Source organism: Pyrus communis, chromosome 4 (assembly GCF_963583255.1).
Source record: "Pyrus communis chromosome 4, drPyrComm1.1, whole genome shotgun sequence".
NCBI classification, from domain to species: domain Eukaryota; kingdom Viridiplantae; phylum Streptophyta; class Magnoliopsida; order Rosales; family Rosaceae; genus Pyrus; species Pyrus communis.
This window is the reverse complement of record NC_084806.1, coordinates 5,679,016-5,697,335: the sequence shown is the minus strand read 5'-3', so window position 1 is coordinate 5,697,335 and position 18,320 is coordinate 5,679,016. Positions and strand designations below refer to the sequence as shown.

General features: G+C 39.2%; 4 protein-coding genes across 4 annotated transcripts; 1 reads left to right on the top strand and 3 right to left on the bottom strand.

The window, feature by feature from the left end:
* Positions 1-397: 397 nt before the first annotated feature.
* On the bottom strand, positions 398-4,828 carry LOC137731458 (uncharacterized). The gene is made up of 14 exons (XM_068470566.1): positions 4,560-4,828; positions 4,017-4,155; positions 3,651-3,908; positions 3,219-3,393; positions 2,994-3,055; positions 2,707-2,870; positions 2,512-2,609; positions 2,125-2,183; positions 1,905-2,039; positions 1,553-1,818; positions 1,293-1,452; positions 1,068-1,146; positions 912-962; positions 398-824 (listed from the first exon to the last, which is right to left on the bottom strand). The coding sequence occupies exons 1-14, from the start codon at positions 4,619-4,621 to the stop codon at positions 604-606; spliced, it is 1,929 nt and encodes a 642-aa protein (XP_068326667.1). The 5' UTR covers positions 4,622-4,828; the 3' UTR covers positions 398-603.
* Positions 4,829-6,519: 1,691 nt separating this feature from the next.
* LOC137731619 (protein PECTIC ARABINOGALACTAN SYNTHESIS-RELATED-like) lies at positions 6,520-10,562 on the bottom strand. The gene is made up of 11 exons (XM_068470778.1): positions 10,208-10,562; positions 10,034-10,084; positions 9,855-9,945; positions 9,665-9,741; positions 8,850-8,938; positions 8,464-8,583; positions 8,263-8,379; positions 7,951-8,094; positions 7,746-7,869; positions 7,454-7,645; positions 6,520-7,144 (listed from the first exon to the last, which is right to left on the bottom strand). Exons 1-11 carry the CDS (start codon positions 10,520-10,522, stop codon positions 6,785-6,787), a joined length of 1,680 nt encoding a protein of 559 aa, XP_068326879.1. The 5' UTR covers positions 10,523-10,562; the 3' UTR covers positions 6,520-6,784.
* A 675-nt stretch (positions 10,563-11,237) lies between these two features.
* LOC137731508 (ribose-phosphate pyrophosphokinase 4-like) lies at positions 11,238-14,093 on the top strand. The gene is made up of 7 exons (XM_068470628.1): positions 11,238-11,686; positions 11,803-12,118; positions 12,236-12,331; positions 12,451-12,519; positions 12,913-13,041; positions 13,338-13,437; positions 13,542-14,093. Exons 1-7 carry the CDS (start codon positions 11,322-11,324, stop codon positions 13,673-13,675), a joined length of 1,209 nt encoding a protein of 402 aa, XP_068326729.1. The 5' UTR covers positions 11,238-11,321; the 3' UTR covers positions 13,676-14,093.
* Positions 14,094-14,692: 599 nt separating this feature from the next.
* On the bottom strand, positions 14,693-18,234 carry LOC137731745 (uncharacterized). The gene is made up of 10 exons (XM_068470939.1): positions 17,251-18,234; positions 17,009-17,166; positions 16,861-16,944; positions 16,711-16,763; positions 16,536-16,617; positions 16,091-16,198; positions 15,786-15,909; positions 15,543-15,628; positions 15,060-15,363; positions 14,693-14,935 (listed from the first exon to the last, which is right to left on the bottom strand). The coding sequence occupies exons 1-9, from the start codon at positions 18,116-18,118 to the stop codon at positions 15,145-15,147; spliced, it is 1,782 nt and encodes a 593-aa protein (XP_068327040.1). The 5' UTR covers positions 18,119-18,234; the 3' UTR covers positions 14,693-14,935; positions 15,060-15,144.
* Positions 18,235-18,320: the final 86 nt, after the last annotated feature.

The window sequence follows — 18,320 nt, the reverse complement described above, 5'->3', positions numbered from 1 at the left end:
CAAAATGTACACGATGAAGTTATATGTAGTTGCTTGTTGGATATGTAACGTGCTTAGTGATGTAGCTTTTGGAGTACAATGTGTGTTTCTTTCCCTTAAATTTGTATCCATCAGTGGTGGTCTTGCAATATCATTGAATTATGTTCGACGACCAAAATTTAAAAATTTGGCATTTATACTAACAAGGAAGAGAGAAATTAAAGAAAATTTGGACGTAAACTGTAATTATGAACAAAGTTCATCACAAGTCTTTAATTGACAGTTTTGAACCACGATAATCAAATTGAAAGTGTGATGTCATCACAGGAACCATGAAAAAAGATAGCCTATTGTTATGTATTTATTTAAATTCGCTTGGCACTTTTGTATTTATATTTGTTTTCTTTGGAGTGGCAGGTATTTCAAATGAACTACGGAATCGCAATTCCATCCAAATTTGAGGGTGCAAAATATAATAAACGGAATTATCATTCTCACTGATTCTTAAAGATTAAATATTACAGCATATGCCACATCCCTTTCCCTCTTACTTGCTGAACAAGAAAGAACATGAAGAACAAGCAGCAAAACTACACCTAAAAAATGGTTTGGATTATCCTGCACCTAAATACAGTGCAGGACAATCAGTGCAGCCCCGTGCGGTACGACCGAAAAAGAAATTGCGTCGCCTATTACCCCTAAGTCTTGTCCGGTCCATACTTCCGATCCCGTGCAAGAACCTCTGGCCAAGTTTGTCATTGGAAGTTCTTTGACTATGTCTGCTCTTTGTGCAGTTATAGTAGCCCAATCACCGAACAAATTGAAAAACGCTATGTATATTTCTCCTGTAATTGCAGAAACGCAAACAGAATCAGAATTGACAATCGAGAAATATGCACCAGTTACGTTGAGAATTGAGAAATATGCTAAACCTTTTGTTCCAGTTGCAATCCACGAGCGAGCAACATCAGTGACGGCTTTAGCTGACCAGGTGATCAACTTGTAAGTTAAAACCATGATTAAACATAATTTCAAGACTCACTGACAGAATCAATGTACGAAAAGGCACTCGTGTTTTAATTTATTACCTTCAAATAAAGAATCAATTCTTGCACAGAGGCCAGAATAACTATTCACCAAGGTTCCGTTGGGGTTCAACTCCCACATCTGTTAAGTTCAAATACGTCATTTCAAAAAGTCACTCATTCACGATACAATTCATTCCGTACAACTTGTTCAGATTAGACACTCAATGGTGTATGCAAGATATCAATTCTGTATAGATTAAGTCTATGTATTGGGACTGAAGATACCTGGTTTGCATCCCATCTACAAGGTGAAAAGAAACCTCTCTTAACGTCCTTCGAAGTAAGCTTTTGTTTAGGAGAAGCATGCAAACAGCGATCCGTTCCATCATTGGCTAATAAATTGACCTTCCCCTGATATTGCTGTTTGTCCGTTATGTCTTCATCTCTATATCAGCATTGAAACCAGATTTATCAAATTCGTAACAGCGCAAGTAAACATAATAAAATTGAGAAAAACAGATCAGCGAAAGATAAAGAAATGTTACATTGCCAGGAGAGATTCTCTCTTGTTTAAGCAAAAAGCTGCCTGATGTTTGCCCCTTGAGTTTTCCGTCCAGCAGATGTGTTCAGGATCTTGGTCAAGAGCTTGAGAGGACCAACCAATTGCTTTTGCATCTGCACAGGTAGTGAGACCAAGAGCATGTGTATTTGCAGTTTTCGCATTTGTCAGATGTCTTCTTGATTGCCAGGTATGAACCTGATCATCATTCTCAACGGCCTTTGCACTGACATTACTGGTAACGTATGAAAACTGTAAATGCAAAAAAATAAGATTTTACATTGCAACCACGAACAATTTTTTTTCTTATGATTTTATGAATTGTGTATTCAACATACCTCCCTATTATTTGAGCTAAAAGAATTTATCTCCAGCACAGTAGGATTTGCAAGGAGTTCCATTGTGACATCATTAAGCTGTCTCATATCCCCTCCAAACATAAGAGGAGACCTGGCCATAGACCACAAAGTCATCTGTGAAAATAAATACACAAGGTCAAAAACATTGCTCAGCGAATAAAAAAGGACTTAAAAGACTCAATCGTCCTCATGTAAGTACCTGCGTTCTTTGCTCCATTAAACCGAGATTAGTCCATCTGTGTGGACCGTCATTTGAACCTAATATTTCAAAATATGAAACAGAAATTATGAGAACCACTCATCAAATATAAAACTCAAAGTGCATTTCAGATTTTCTAAATTTCGAGGAGATAAATAACCCTGCAATGCCTTATAATGATATTCTAGAACTATCTGGTTGAAGTTGCTCAGCCGAATTGACATGGATACAGTTGGTCCTAGATATTGAACTTGATCGTTTTCGCACTCAAATGCAGTGCGATGACAACCCATCAGTATGAAACCAAGCACATCAGGCAAGCGTCAATAGAGCTCAGTCATCTATCTTAGAATCTTGAAAGGAAATAAAAATGCTAAGTCCTCTGACCTGGATCACTAAGCCATCCCAATGGAAGCATATCTAAGTCCGGCCATGACTTCCCTAGCAAGCCCTTGGCTCCTATCATATCAGCAGCAGCAAAATCCCTGATACGGAATTTATTGTGTTAAGCACACACGAAAAACAAAAAATATGCGAAAGTCAATCTGAACGAAACCTTGTACTGAAAAACAAGTCAATCACCTGGTTACATCAAAATGGGCTAGAACATCTCCCCATGAATCCCAATCATCCCCAGTTATACGGTACATGTTGACCATTCCACTTATAGCCTTGGCCATATCAGGTGTTACTCTGGTTCCAGGAGATAGAGAATACAATATAGGGCGGTCAAGTTGCTTCAGAATCTGGAGACGTATGCATTATTTGTTAAGCACCCACTCTCCATCACAATATTGATGAAGATGCATGTTTTTGTGTGTGTGTGTGTGTGTGTATGTGAGAGAGAGAGAAGAGAGAGAGAGAATTACGTCTGAAATGTAGGTTATTTCTGGTACATCTAAGTCTTCACCAAACACACAGTCATTTTTCACTGCAAGGGGGTGGGTAAAAGAAGCAACCAATGACAGAGTTAGCAAGAGATAAAGCATGGACTTGGCTAATAATATCAGAGGAGTATCCTGATGATTTACGTCGTCATCCATAACTGACGCAATCTTAATATTGAACAAAATACGGGAACTTTTGTTAATTACCAAAATCAACACCCCATTCAGCATACTGTTTATAGAGTGACCTCAAGAAGGCCTTTCCAGCGCCCAACTCAGTATTCACACTCATGAAACCATTGTGCATCCATGCACAAGTCCTCTCCTTGATCCCTATATCTTTTGCAGTCCAATTTCTTCCAGCCTCTTTGTAAGCAGACCCCTGATAAAAGACGAGAATGAAAACTAAAGCACTGAGATCAAATGCCGATACCAAGACTTCAATTTCCCCCATTGCACCACTTATGTTTTCAAAGATAAAAATGAATTCCATATGTGTGTGCTTTCTGAATCTTTGTTAATGATAAACTAGTACATTAATTGATGCATCCTCCAAACTTACGTAAAATATAATCACTACAAAAATGAGAGGCTATGTACTTTTTCAGAATCTTTGTTGGTGTGATTAAGTAGTATTACCGTGTTGGTGTCCAAGATCAAGGTATTTGCATTTACTGCCTGTGTACTTATTCCTCTCATGACATGAATCCCGAATTTCAAACCAAGGCTATGTACTTTTGCTGCCACTTCAGCGAACCCTTTCCCACCTCTCGACGAAGGCCACCTATCTGGATCAGGTATCGGCCTCCCCCACTCATCGATCACATCAAACCCAAGAGAATCAACATAAGCACCTGGAACTTTTCTCCTATACCACAGGTAATCCACCACAGCATACTGCATTGAAGTGAAAATACAAAGATATATAAAAACACTCTCACACATACAAATGAATGCGAAAAAAGAAACAAAAAAACCAAATTCCGATCGTATTCCATCAAACACCTCATATCCATGAGGAAGGAGCTGCTTTGCCATAATTTCGGCATTTTGGGAGAACTCTTCCTCTGAAATAGTCCAGATAAACGAGTCATACGAGTTCCAACCTCTCGGCGGGGTGCTAGCGCGATCTTGTGATGACACCCTGAAATCAGCATACATTTGCAACCACCATTTGCATCACAAAACCAGAAACATTGAGATCATCGAATAAAACAAATTAGCAACAGAAAAAACCAAAGTAAAAAAAGGTAAAAACAAAATAATAGTGATAGCATTTAATCCAACACGCAACATTCCTCAGTTCCACACAAATCTTCAGATTAGTAAATTTGAGCTCAGAAACCCAGAAGAAGAATGCCACAAATGCAAATACTAATAAATGAGGGGGCAAGTTGCAATTAACAATTCTGAAATGGAATCTCACAGAAACACTGAAACAAATTCTGGGTTGTCGAGTAAATGATCATGCTTATCATCAACAGTAAACACAGAGCAAGTGAAGAACAGAAGATGATGAAATGGTAAATAGTAAAAGTGGGTTTTTACCTCTGGGTGAACAGACCGAGTAAGAAGCAGAGAAAGGTGAAGAGGAACAAGGAGACATTCATGGCTGAAGGCTGAAGCTTTGACTCAAGCACTGGGAATTCGATTCCGACCAGACCAGACCGGAATTCAGACGACGGAATCAAACAGCCGGCAATGGAGTTAGGTATGACACCGACATGTTACAGCCTTGATCCTTCTTGGGTTATAACCACTTTTTGGTCTCCATGAAGAAATGACGAAATGCTATATAAAAGAACAGAAATTTTTTGGCGTTGATATTCTACATGTCATAATACATGAATATATACGAAAAAAAAATATGTCAAAATTTTTATTTATATAATTATATATGAAGTACTGTTTGAATAGCTGATACTTACTATTACAAAAAAGAATTTTAACGAAAAGTTTTCAGTACTGTTCATGTTTAACGAAAAATTATATTTTTATACTAAAAAGTCAAATCTTGTAGTATTTACTTTACATTTTATTTTATCCTTATTGTTTAAATTCAAAATTTTCAAATCATTTTTCATTAGTTTTTCTTTACAAAAATTCATTTGGGAAGAAGAAGATTAAAATATTTTTTTCTTATGGAATTTTGTTTGTTGCGCCTCGCTTGGTGCTGACGTGGGAAACATGTCCTTTTACCGATATGAATGTTCGATTTATCTGTTAGTGTAGGTCAATGCCAAGTGCCAAATTCCAAATATTTTGACGGGGCTCTTTAGTTCCAAATTCTTATTGTTTACAAATTGAATGTTGGCCACTATTTTTGTCTTTAATCCTGCCTTTTTGAGATGGCTTAGAATCAATCATTCATTATCTAATGGATTTTTTTCGTTCTAATACTTCATCCGAGAGTTATCAGTATTTATCAAAGTTGTTCCTATCTACCGAAAATGACTTAAATTGATTCTTATCGTTCTACGGTTATAGATTCTCTAGTATTTTAGCATGATTATTACATACTTGTTTGAAAGTATTTTTAAAATAATTAATAATATTTTTGATGAAATTGATTTTGAGTTACAAAAGCACGCTTCTAGAAAAAAACATCAAATATGTGCTTCTTGCAGGAAACACTTAAAATGTCCAGAATCTATTTGGATTTTTACCAAAGATTGGTTTTCAAAAATATTTTCACAAAAAACATTTTTAATTATTTTAACGGCACTTCCTAAAGGGTTGTATATCTCAAGTTCAAACACTTCTCTCACTTTTAGTGCAAAATATCACTTTGATTTGAGAAAAAAAAAAATACAAAAATTCCTACTCATGCCCACCCAAAAATGAAATTGATTATTGAATGCTTTTTACTAATGTCACGATCACACTTATTCAGAGAAATAAGAGTGTTCAAAGACGAAACTTGAGTATACATAAATTCCCTCTTATTTAAAGCAAATATATGGTTATCTTATTTAAAACACATATATGGTTTTGATCGTATTAAATAAGTTTAGGTGATCTTATTTCTGATTTTATCACATTTCATATTACCACTATTTTCAAAATATTAGATTTGGATTTAAGCCGAAAAACAAAATATGGACCACTCTTAACAACCCCATCTGACTAGGCACGAACATCTCCTTGCATAAATACACATCTGCGTGGACCTTCATTTGATCCTAATTTTTGGGTAATTTATTTCTTTTTTACAATTTCGTGATAATTACAATTTGATAATGTTTGTATTTTTCTCGGTACAAAAAAGTACAGGGAATAGCAAGACTACTCCATCCGAGGACCAATGCATAACACAAGCCTCTTTGAAAACTTACAAAGGAGGTCTTAGCCCCTTTAGTGAAAGTTTCAAGTTCGATTTTTATAAATAAAGAGCAGGAAGATAAATTTTCGATTAACAAAGTATTAAAATAAACTAAACACCATGGACCAGGCTGCTAGGTGCTAAAATAATGGATCAAAAAAATCAGCATGGAATGATTCAAGCAGCGTTCATAACCCGAAAAACATCTTTCACATTTCTCTAATAATTTACACAGTTCTGATGATGATACAGGCAAAACTATTTGACATTCTTGACACAACCCCAAATGAGTTTGATTCATGCCCTGGTTTTCCCTCAATTTTCTTCATCACATAGTGCAACATTCTTTCAAACCTTCCGGGGAGAAGTTCGCGATTTCATTTCACAGGTATACATTCTCCGGGCTCTTGGAATGATCAAGTGTATTAAGTTTGCCAACCATATATTTTGTTCAAGCTTTACACATGCAAGGAGTTAGAGGGTTCTCCCACAAGTCATAGTTGGGGAAGGTCGCTTCTGGTAATCCAGTTCGTGTTTCGTGGGTGACTACTACATCGTCTGCAAAGGTTGCCCAGCCCATGTAAGGGTCCCCAAAAGATTTAGACATCAGCCCCTTGTCTGGTTTTATTGATTTTTGACGATGACCCATGTACCGGCGTGCCCCTATGATCAGCTTAGCAAAGTTGCCTCCATGGGTCATCACGAATACATCAGACTTCAAGCACACCAGGAAGTCAAGCGCTGCCAAGCTAGTCACATGCTTCCTGAATTTATCCAATTCCTGCTTAGCCGCCAACTCCTCTTTCGTTACCTTTTATGGATAGTGAAATGAGTGTATCAATCAAGAGGGAGAAAAGAAGGATTTCAAGTGAAGAAGTTTCCACATATCCCCTCAGTTTCCTGTTTTAGAAGATTATCTAGTTATCCGAAGTAATCCCAGCTAGAATTATTCGAAACCTCATTTTCTGAATTCAACTAGTCATCCAAGTGAGATATTCTTAATAACGGAAAGGGTATAATCTTTTAGATCTGATTTACTAACACTTAAAAACTAATGGGCTGTCTTCACCAGACAAGTTCAGTCAGTAGTGCTATGGTAGAATAAATAAGAAGTTCATACCAGATTTGGGAACATGTTCCTCAGCGGCGCCATCCTGTTGTGGCCACCATAAACTTGTCCTGAAGCAACATAAATTTGAGTTTCCTTAGGATAGCCCATTGCTCGAAGAATGACAGCCACTTCCCCAGGCTCAAGGGGGCATCGCCCTTCCTTTCGCTTCTGCAGGGCTAGTTGCCATAGATGGGTACCATTCTGCATACCAAAATCACCATCAAAAGAAAAAGAAACACAATAAGACTGATATTCTTTCAAAGTTCTGACTCCATAAAGTTGACCTAGGTATTCTATTTACCTTGTACCGTCTCGGCCATTCTTTATGTCTGTATTCTGCCATTAGAGCTTTCTCTTCCCTTGTGCCCACAAAATCACAGAAAGATAGGCCTACCATCCCTTTCTCAAACCTAAGATGAAGAGCCCTGCAGCAAGTGTAGAATTGTTAGTGAAGTTAAGGTACAATTGACAGAAATTTGAATGGATTTAAGCACAATGTTACATACATGTAAGGATTGGAATCTCCAGTGCGATTTCTCATCCTTGACGCCAATAAATCAGCCATCTCCTCTATCTCAGGAAGAAATTTAAGAGCATGATAATTCACCCTGCACCTTAGCCTGTTGATTTCTTGAGGGACATTGTCGTACCTGAAACCAGAGAGGTATGATATTATTAGCTTGTTATACATTGTTGATTTCTAACAGATATAAACACTTACATTTTTTAAAGACAAAAGAAACTTTCAGTCCTTTTCTTTCTACAAGAGTGTGACTTGTGAGCTTTGGACAGCACCTGTATAAGAATTCCCAACTTACCCGAGTCGATCGACAAAAGGTTTTAGGGCCATTATCTTCTTCTCCTTGATTCGCGGCAGAACATTGTCTATGTAAAATTGAGCAGGTGCATATTTTGGAATGTTCTTTACTGTTCGTCTAAAGAAAAAAAATTTACAAATCAGTGCGAGTTGCAGAGAAAAATCTATACAAATTTGGGGGGGGAGAGAGAGAGAGCTTAACCTTATACTTGTAAATAGCTCAGCTTTGTCAGTAAACCACTCAGGAATATCACGAACAATTCGTACATCATCCTTCAGGTAATCAATGAAATGGTCAACATCAAAGATATCTTCAAATTTCCTGCAGAAGTTGTAATACTCAAATCAAGAATTGCAAGCATAAGAGATCCCAAAACAAGATCTTATGAAGCAATTTCAAATAGGGATACTCTCAAAAGATCTTTAAAAGCATGAAAGCAAAAAGATTAGTTTTTCAAGATCTGTAACAGAGACCATTAACATCAAAATGGTATTTGCCTGTTATTTAATTGTGTATATAGTTATATACTGTTTTTATGACTTTACACTAATATGACAGTACGTATAAAAATAGAGGCAAAATCTCACGTTTGGTCTTTCCAAATCTGGTCCTGCTTCAGCACAGGCAAAATAAGGGTGGCATTCATTATTTTGGCTACAGCTACGGCATTGCATATCTGCATTGAAAACATACACTTGACAGTTCACATACAACGATAAGGCAGAATCATCCAGCTATAACTTTCCAAAGGAGTAATACAAATAAACTTACAGAACCATATCTCAAACTAATATGCAAATAAGCAATCAGACTAGCGCAACCATTATAATCCAATGGAAAATTGCTTTCTGTAAACCATAGAAAAGCAATGGAAAATACGGGGTTGAAAAAGTAGCTAAGTGAACAATTTTATATTTGAACAAAGAAATTCAGCCAAGCTACAATGTTGCATAAAAGATCAGTAAAGCTCTTATGACGAAAACAACAGCAGAGCAAATGTAACGAACTTAAAGCCATTGAAAGAGAGACAAACTAACAAACAAACAAATCAACCGCAGCGCCGCATCGGCAGACAAGCTATTGCCTTAGTCAGACAAGCATCCCCAGCTGGACACCAAGCACGAAAACATATTATGGTCGTTGTAACAGATTAACTGTTACAGCAAACTAATTGTTACTAATCTGTAACAGTCTCAGCCACCATTTAACATTGCAACCAATCTGTAGGAGCTCTTGAGAAAAGTCTCGGTGCAATGCCAATTCTAGAACTTTCTTGAAAAAGTGAAATCTTTGTCTTACATCTTCTCTAAATGACTCTTTCACATCATTCTTACAATGTGCACAAATTAGGGGAAATAAAGATTTCTTGAACAGATTAACAATAAGACCGAGTAGAACATACCGCAATTCTTTGCTGATTTAGGCCACCCTCAGCATGAATAAATATGTACCCAGTTGTTTCGTTTTCAGGTGGAAGATCTGCACAATGCCGGAAAGATTCTAAATTTAGAAAGGTAGAACTAGACATAGTAATAAAGAAGATCATAGATCTAGTGCAACACGTCAACAACAAAAACAAGAGCTCAGCTCACCTGAAATCCCACCAAGGCGGCGCTCGGCACAGGGCTTCCAAGACGTGGTTGCTGAATACGGATTCTCCCAAAGCGAAGGCGACTCCTTGACCTAGAAAAGTAAATTCACATTAAAAAATCTCACAATTACATCACCGAAATTCTAAAATTGACCAAGCAAACAGCTTTCCCCAACTTACAAGAGGACAGTGAAGAGTAATGCCATCTTTTTTACACAAGTAAGGAGTATTCTGCAACACAAAGCCAAACAAACCAATTGAAAAACATCGAATTGCACAGCTCTAAGCAAGACTGTCTTATCCCAATTGCCAAACACCAGAAATCCGAATAGAAAAAGCACCAAGAAGCCATACCACTCGTTTCACGATCGCCAGAATCGAGACCAGGCCGAAGACTGCGACGACGACGATGACGATGAAGAGTGAGATCCTGGAGCTGTTGGAGTCGTCGGCAATTGAGGGGCAGATGGATTGGAAATGGGAGAGAAAGGGACGGTCGCGATCTTTGTGGGGAGGGCGACCGCGGCCGTCGTCGTCGTCTTGGGGCTGAGTGTCGAAGATCAGAGGGGAGGAGTCCTCGTCGCGCTTCATTGGAGAAGAAGTGGCTCGAGCCCCCACCGCGATGGAGTGCCTGAGCTCCGCCATGGCACGCTTCGGACTGTAAGTCATGTTTCTGGCTCTTGGTTTGTTAAATGTGGAGAGTGGTGTAAAGCCGAAGCCGATTTAGTTTTTTATTATAATTTGCACGTTGTGTAATTTTATACAAATTTTTAAATTTTTTTTAGACAACAAATTTATAAAAAAAAAAAAAATAAATAAATTAATATTGAGCTCATTATTTATAAAATTTAAATTTAGTCATCTTGTTGAGACACTAAATAAAATCGCTTTGGTTTGATATTTGCCTCGCAACTACAGTTGCTCTTGCTCTTGAGTTTTTAAATTCTTACTTTTAAAGATTAAGGTAGCGTTTCAAATTAAAAATCGAATTGAACAAAATAATTGATTTGGTTCGATTTTGATTAAGTAGTTGTGCTCGAACCCGTTATCAATTGAAACTCAAGTCTAAAATCCAACTTTCGCCCATGAATTTTATCAACAAACTCAAATAAAATTACCCGTAAAATTAGAATAATATACATTTAATATAGTTAATTGGGTGAACTTAATTCAATGATGAGGTCAATAAAAGCAGTTTTTTTAATCAATGTATGAGTTTTTTTCTTTTTCAATCAAGATTTTGTAATTAAGTCTAAATCCAACAACAACAACAAAAAAAAAAATTAGATAGATCTAAAACAAATTAAAAAATGATTAAAAAACTAATATTTTGCGCGACGACGTCGTGCAGAAATGGGCATTTTCGTACATTTAAAACTATAGCCTTACACCGGTGACCAACCAAAGCCGCCACGCAGACACAGCACCGAGCAGCCCGGCGCTCTACTAGCACACCAGTGACCGCCACATGGCGGCCACTCGACCTCTTCCGCCATCCTTCCAAAACCCTAACTTTCCACCCGCGCCCAAATCTCCCGATCCCTCCTCGGCCGCTTTCCATATCAAAGCCTCCACCTTTAGGAAGAAGAAGCAGAACAGCAGCAACATCATCAGGTGCGAGATCAAGAGCTTCGGCCACAACCTGACCATCGAGCCGGACTCTCCGGTTCACGTCTTCCGCGACACTTCCGAACCCCAATTGTCAATGGCTTCCGATTCGGCGGTGAAGAAGGCGAAGAAGGTCTGCCTCTTCTACTGCGCCGAGACCAAAGCCCTCGCCGAGAATGTCGCCGCCCAGTCCGACTCCATCGAGCTCCGCAGCATTAATTGGAGGTGAGAGCTCCGACTGCAAGCGTGGCAATTGGGCATTTGCCTCGAAAATTTTAATTTTTAATTTGCGGAATTTGGCTCTGTTGTGCTTCAATTTTTGTAAATTTGGATTCTTTTAGGAAATTTGATGATGGGTTCCCCAACATTTTCATACCCAATGCTCATGGAATTCGAGGGCAACATGTGGCGTTTCTCGCCTCGTTTAGCTCCCCGTCGGTGATTTTTGAGCAGCTCTCTGTGATTTATGCATTGCCCAAGTTGTTCATCTCCTCATTCACTCTGGTGCTTCCATTTTTTCCGACGGGGACTTCGGAGCGTATGGAGGATGAGGGAGATGTCGCCACCGCTTTCACGCTTGCCAGGGCCTTGTCAAACATTCCCATTTCGATGGGAGGGCCTACTAGTTTAGTTATCTATGATATCCATGCCTTGCAGGTTTTTCTATACCACATTTAGTAAACAAATTTGCCTTCTCTTAGCTCTTAGTCCATTGATGAGCAATGTGCAACGATTACCTGACCTTGTTGTTTTGATTGTTTGTTGCGTGTTTAGGAGCGGTTTTACTTTGGTGATAATATCTTACCGTGCTTTGAGAGCGGGATCCCCTTGCTCAAAAATAGGCTCCAGCAGCTCCCTGATTCCGACAATGTAAACTGTTTTCTCCTCCCCTTTCTGTTGAGTCCTAGGAGTTTAGATGTTGATAAGGAGTAATTATTCATTAAAAAAATTATTTCTGACATTGTATACTGATTATCTTCACAATTTAGATATCCATTGCTTTTCCTGATGATGGTGCGTGGAAACGATTTCATAAGCAGCTACATCATTTCCCTACGGTATGATATGTTTTCCTTTCTCCCTAGTAACGAGGAGGATCAATTACCTGTGCATGTTTTTGTGTTTAATTCTAAGAGTCATCAAAATATCATCTAAGAGTCTTCATTAAAACAGCATAAATATGATAATTGTATTATTTTCGTCACGTTTGTTCTGATTGTTTTGACTTTAAGGATCTGACTATTCATGCCTGTGCAATACACCTCATAGATATCCATCTGAAAGCCTATAGTCTTGTGTAAAAGGCACAGCTAAGCAGTGTTTTTTTTTTTTCAACTAATGTTGTGCGATCTCCTTCACTGACACTTTCACGAGCCTTACGTTTACTGTATAACGGCTTGCTTTAACTATGTTTCTCACAGACTGCCTAACCTTTAAAGAGTTGAATGCAGATTGTCTGCGCTAAAGTTCGGGAAGGTGACCAACGAATTGTACGTATTAAGGAAGGAGACCCTAGAGGACGACATGTTGTGATTGTTGATGATTTGGTTCAGTCTGGTGGTACCTTGATCGAATGCCAGGTATCCAGGTCCTGAGCGAACTTCTTACTTGCTGCTAACTCTATAATATTGGCCATAACACAATGAACAATGTAATTCAGATAGAATACGGTTATTTGGCATGGGAAAGTATTAAACTTGTCCATAGGTTGGGACTTGAACTTAACTTCTTGGCCAGTAGATGGACATTTGACTTATGCTGCATTTCTTGCCACATAGATTCCTGCTTTAGGTTCATTTTCAGAGAGGAAAAAGAGTCCTTCCATTTGTTCACAAGTTAATCTGAAATGCCATATTACGTTCTCATCTTGTTTCAGAAAGTTTTAGCCGCCCATGGAGCGGCAAAAATCAGTGCTTATGTAACGCATGGGATCTTTCCTAATCGATCATGGGAACGCTTTCAAAGTGATTATGGAGGTATTACATCCTCTACTTACTACTATTTGGTGCTAACTTGTTTGAGACTTTCCAAGTACAGTTTCTAAATCCTGTGTGCATTCCTTCCTTCTTTTTGCAACCAGGGCACCCCGAGCACGGGCTGACCTACTTCTGGATTACGGACTCGTGTCCGGTGACAGTGAAAGATGTGAAGAACAATCCGCCATTTGAAGTTCTTAGCCTTGCTGGTTCCATAGCGACTACTCTTCAAATGTAAGAGTAACTTAGGAGCACTAGATAGAAAGTGTCCTCTTTGGTTTTTGTTATGTTTTTGCCCCACCCTTTCTTCCAATAATGGGGTTGAATGGACTATAGAGGAGTCATCAGGCATAGAGAAAGTTAAAGCACTTGAGAATGCGGATGCGGTGAAGAATTTTTCACTTTGTTTGGCAGATATGATGGCCAACTTGAGAACTTGGATAACAATAAAACCCCAAGTTCAGTCAGTCGGCCATAATGTAGCTCTAGGAATAGGGCAAGCGCGAATAACCGTTGATAATGTACAAAGTGGTTCTTGCATATACTTTCTTTAAGTTGTGGATTTTCGTAGTGTAATTCTACGATCCGAATCAGTTTTCTAACTTTTTCAAGGATTATTCATGCCAATTTGGCGAAGTCAATAATTTTTAGTCTTTCGATTTGATTGTCTACATTTCAGAATGAGGATGCTGGGATTATCTCTCAAATTCTGTCCGTACATCGTATAGCTAGAAATCATTTTAAATACTTTTATTTAAAATTAAACATGAACAGTATCAAACTGATCGTACGATCACGATTTGAACATCTCCAGGATTCTCACAATGAGGATCCAGAGAGGATCCTCATTCTACATTTCATTTAAGCTTTTATCTAGTGAATTGTGCCTTTTTTGTAGAACCGAATCCCCTCCGGATCCAAAGGAACTAAGCCCAATGATCAAATGATCTAGATCATTGAAATTTGATCCAACGGTTACAATTATTATAACTTTTAGAGGACCCCCTGTTTGTAGCCGTTGAATCAAATTTCAATAGCCCGAATCATTTGATAAGTAAGCTTAGTTTCTTTGGGTCCAGAGGGATCCGGTTCCCTTTTTGCACATTTCGAATGACACGTCAGTTTTGGATTTGAATGTGTTTTTGCAGGATGACCCGCGAATGAGGACGTTTGAATTGAGAAAAGCGTCATGGGATAGCTTAAGAAAGATATCTCTCGAGTTATGGACATCCTTATTAGTTACTATACAAGCCTCTTTGACCGAAAACAAAAAGCCTCTATGCATACAATATATATATAAATGCTGGTTCGTTCTGCGGTTACAAGTAAAAAGTAATTCGTTTTACTCAGATTCATCCCTCGCTTTACAAGTCGAATCAAACGAGAAAGATTTACATGGCACATGCGCACACAGAAAAATTTACAACTCAAATGACAAATCAAAATTTTGTAACAATTTATCCGCCACACATACATTTTGAAGTAGCCTTCCTTGGACCTACAAGATAACAACGACGTGTATCACAACTCACGTATAACATATAACATTCACATTAAAGTTTCAGGTGGATGCATGATAAGTTGATAACCTTGTGATGAAAGCGAAAAATGAGCACAATTACCTCTAGTTAGAGCAAAACGAAAACACATCCCTCCTCTTCTCCTCCTTCATCACAACATCTACCTATCTTCAATTCCGGGCCTATATCACACTTCGTTTGAAACTCTTATGTAATTCAAGACCTTTTTTAGAGCCTTTCCACTGTCAATAGCCTCTCTGGCTCTATCCAGGGCTGAGGTTATGTCTTCTGCACCATCACATCCAAGTAAGTGATCAGTCATTCCAGCATTCAACACTATTCGATCATAAGCTGGTCCCTTGTGACCACGAAGCGCTGTTAAGCCCAACTCTATATTCTTCACAACCTGAAGTTGCAGAAAATGCAACTATTCGTCACAAAATGCTGGCTTGTAAAAAAAAATGAGAGTGCAAAAACCTGTGTTTGTATGTGTGTGCATGTGTGTGGGTGCGCGCGCATGTGTGTGTGTGTGTGAGAGAGAGAGAGAGAGAGAGAGAGTGCATGACACAAGATGGGAGGAATTACCGATCTATCAGTTCTTGGAGTGTCGGTGGGTTCAAAACCATAGTCTACGGCATTAACCTCTAGACTGAAGCTCTGACGTGAAACACCTGCAAACCAAACTTTTGAGTCAGTTTCGATGGTAGGATACTTTATGCAAGAATCTCAACATTTGTGGCAGCTACATGCATAACGCAGAGCTTTAAAACTACTATTACAAGTGGATGAGAAAATGCAGAAAAGAACATAAGGACTTGATGAACAAACCATCAACTTCACAAGAGGATACAAGGCTTGTTGAACGAAACCCTGAACAGTAGTTTACAGGAAGTCCTTTTGATGAATTTACTGACCGCAATCTGGTTGTCATTGAGAGAGCTCCTTCCTCACCCTTCAGTAATAGTAAAGTTAGACGGTAGTAGTTTATTTGAATTACTCGGTTGATAAAAGAATAGTAAAGTTAGACTATAAATTCTTATATCTAAGATTTCAAAAAGATTGATTAAAAATATTAAACACTGTAGTATTTGAAGCACCATCCTCTTCAACTGCATAATCAGCAAAGTACCAACCTTCACCACCAAGCCAGCATTGACACCTCTTCTTTTCATAAGCATTAAGAGCGGCTCCTCAAAACCTTCATGATAAAACCCAGCAACAATTGCTTCCTTCCCCCGGGCCTGTTGAGAAAGCAATAGATTTTTCATATTTCGGTATGGTGCAGCCCAAATTTGTATAACGATGCTAGGGTACTTATCACTTCAATCAATAATTCGATTGGAGGTATTGCATGAGCAAATTATGTTATTTGTTGATGCCTACTAAATTTTCAGAATTTAAAGTAGATAAATCAATTGCATGGTAGGTAAAGAAGTATTCTACATGCATAATATTTTGTGTAGTTTCTAGATTTTACACAGATTTCTCAGCATCAAAATGCCAGTCGAGGTTTCCATAAGAATAGAAGGGATGAGCCTTACGAACAAGTTATTAAAAGATAACAGTGATGTGGCTTACCTTCACAAATTGCTGAACCTTTTCGGTTGTCGCCAGTGGGGGACGTTTCTTAATATGCTCTCTCAACTTAACTAATGAATATCTGCAGAATTCAAACAAATGTTATAATCAGTTTCATCCCGATTAGAATAAATACTAAGAAGAGCATGCCAAAATGTTGGCTAGAGATTCACACAGAGAAGGGCGGGCTTCACGTTGACTTATATAGGCAAAACCAATGTCTTCATCCTGAAATAACAAGATAAAGAATTTAACCGCAGCCCGAAAGACATAAAACCAAGGGGATGAGTAACCATAGCAAGAAATATATGGGAACCACATATACCTCAAGAAGTACTTTTGCTTGCAACGGGGTTAAGCTCGTATTTGCCCCCATAAACTTAAGCATCTGTTCTTCAGTAACTCCACCCTAAAAAACCAAAAACTTTATCAAACCGGCCGGGTCAATTGGTTGAGCAGAGCTGAAAGCTCACCTTAGGCGGCATCCAATCCAAGCCGTGAAGCAAGCAAGATTCGGAATAACAAGATCGAACCACAGCAACGAACAATGTGCTTCTAAAGAAACGCGTGTTACCATCGTAAGGTTCACCATAGTGAGTAAGTGATTTAACATCAGCAATTGGAGTATCACCTAATTAATCAATCATTAAGCAAACAATTCATCCTCTGAAAAAAAAAATTAAGAAAAACTAATTGGGATTAGACTAGAGCTTACCGAGTTCATCATCAAATGCAAGGCAGTAAGCTTTCAGCTCACGGACCGTTTCTCTGTTCATCCGCTGACCAATCAACAATGCCGAAAGCAACGCTTCACTCACACTATCGGACGACGTCGCATCATCCACTGATTTCAACGGAAGAATGTCTCGCAGCACGCCTTGGATTTCTTCGAATCCTAGGTGGCCGCCGGCGAGGACCTCCCGGAGGGCGCCGACCAATCTCATCTCGCTAGCGCCGTTCCCGACGAATTGGGGTCCGATTGAGCTTCCCGCGCCCATCAACGACCCCTCCGGATCGGCGATGAACACCACGTCCGCCGGAAGAGCCCGAACCAGAAGCGGCCAGAACTGGTTCATCGCCCGGATCTCGCCTTCGCTCCACTGCGTCGCCTCCGGAAAAGCGTTGGCGCGAATCGACATAGCCGCGAAAAACGCGCCGAGCTGCGACTTCGACACCGGCTCCTCATCCTTCAGCTCGCCCTTGACCGATCTGTAAATCGTGTCGAGCACCTTGAAGGCCTGATCCTCGCCGAGAGGCTTGGTCTGTGTGGGGCCCGTGCAAACCCTAGTCTGAGCGTCCAGCACCGTCTGATTCGGCTTCGGAATACCGGACCTCCGATACGAAGATGAAATCGTCGGGTTTCGGGTATCGTATTCCGGGATGTTTGAATTTTTTACGGTGACGGACTCCAACACGGATTTGGTGGTTAAGGTTAGTTTTCTTCCGGTAAGGCGGCCGTTATATGCGGGGAGGTTGAAGAGTGTTTGGGTGAGAGGGTGAGTGAGGCTGCGATGCTTGGCGGTGGTGGAAGTAGTGGAGATGGAGGTGAAAAGAAAAGGTTCTTGATTGAGAAGAGCTTTCATGGTTTGCTTTTCTCCGCTGCTGTGTTTTCTTCTTCCTCCTTCTAATGGTGCTGGTGCTGGTGCTGGTGCCGCTTCGGGAAGAACGCAAAACTGAGATAGTGCGGTTGGGTACTGATGTTTTCTATGCACGCCAAACCTTTTGTTTATCATTTATTATTTTAAAAATTCAACGTTCGGACGTGGTTTTTAGAAATGCAAGATA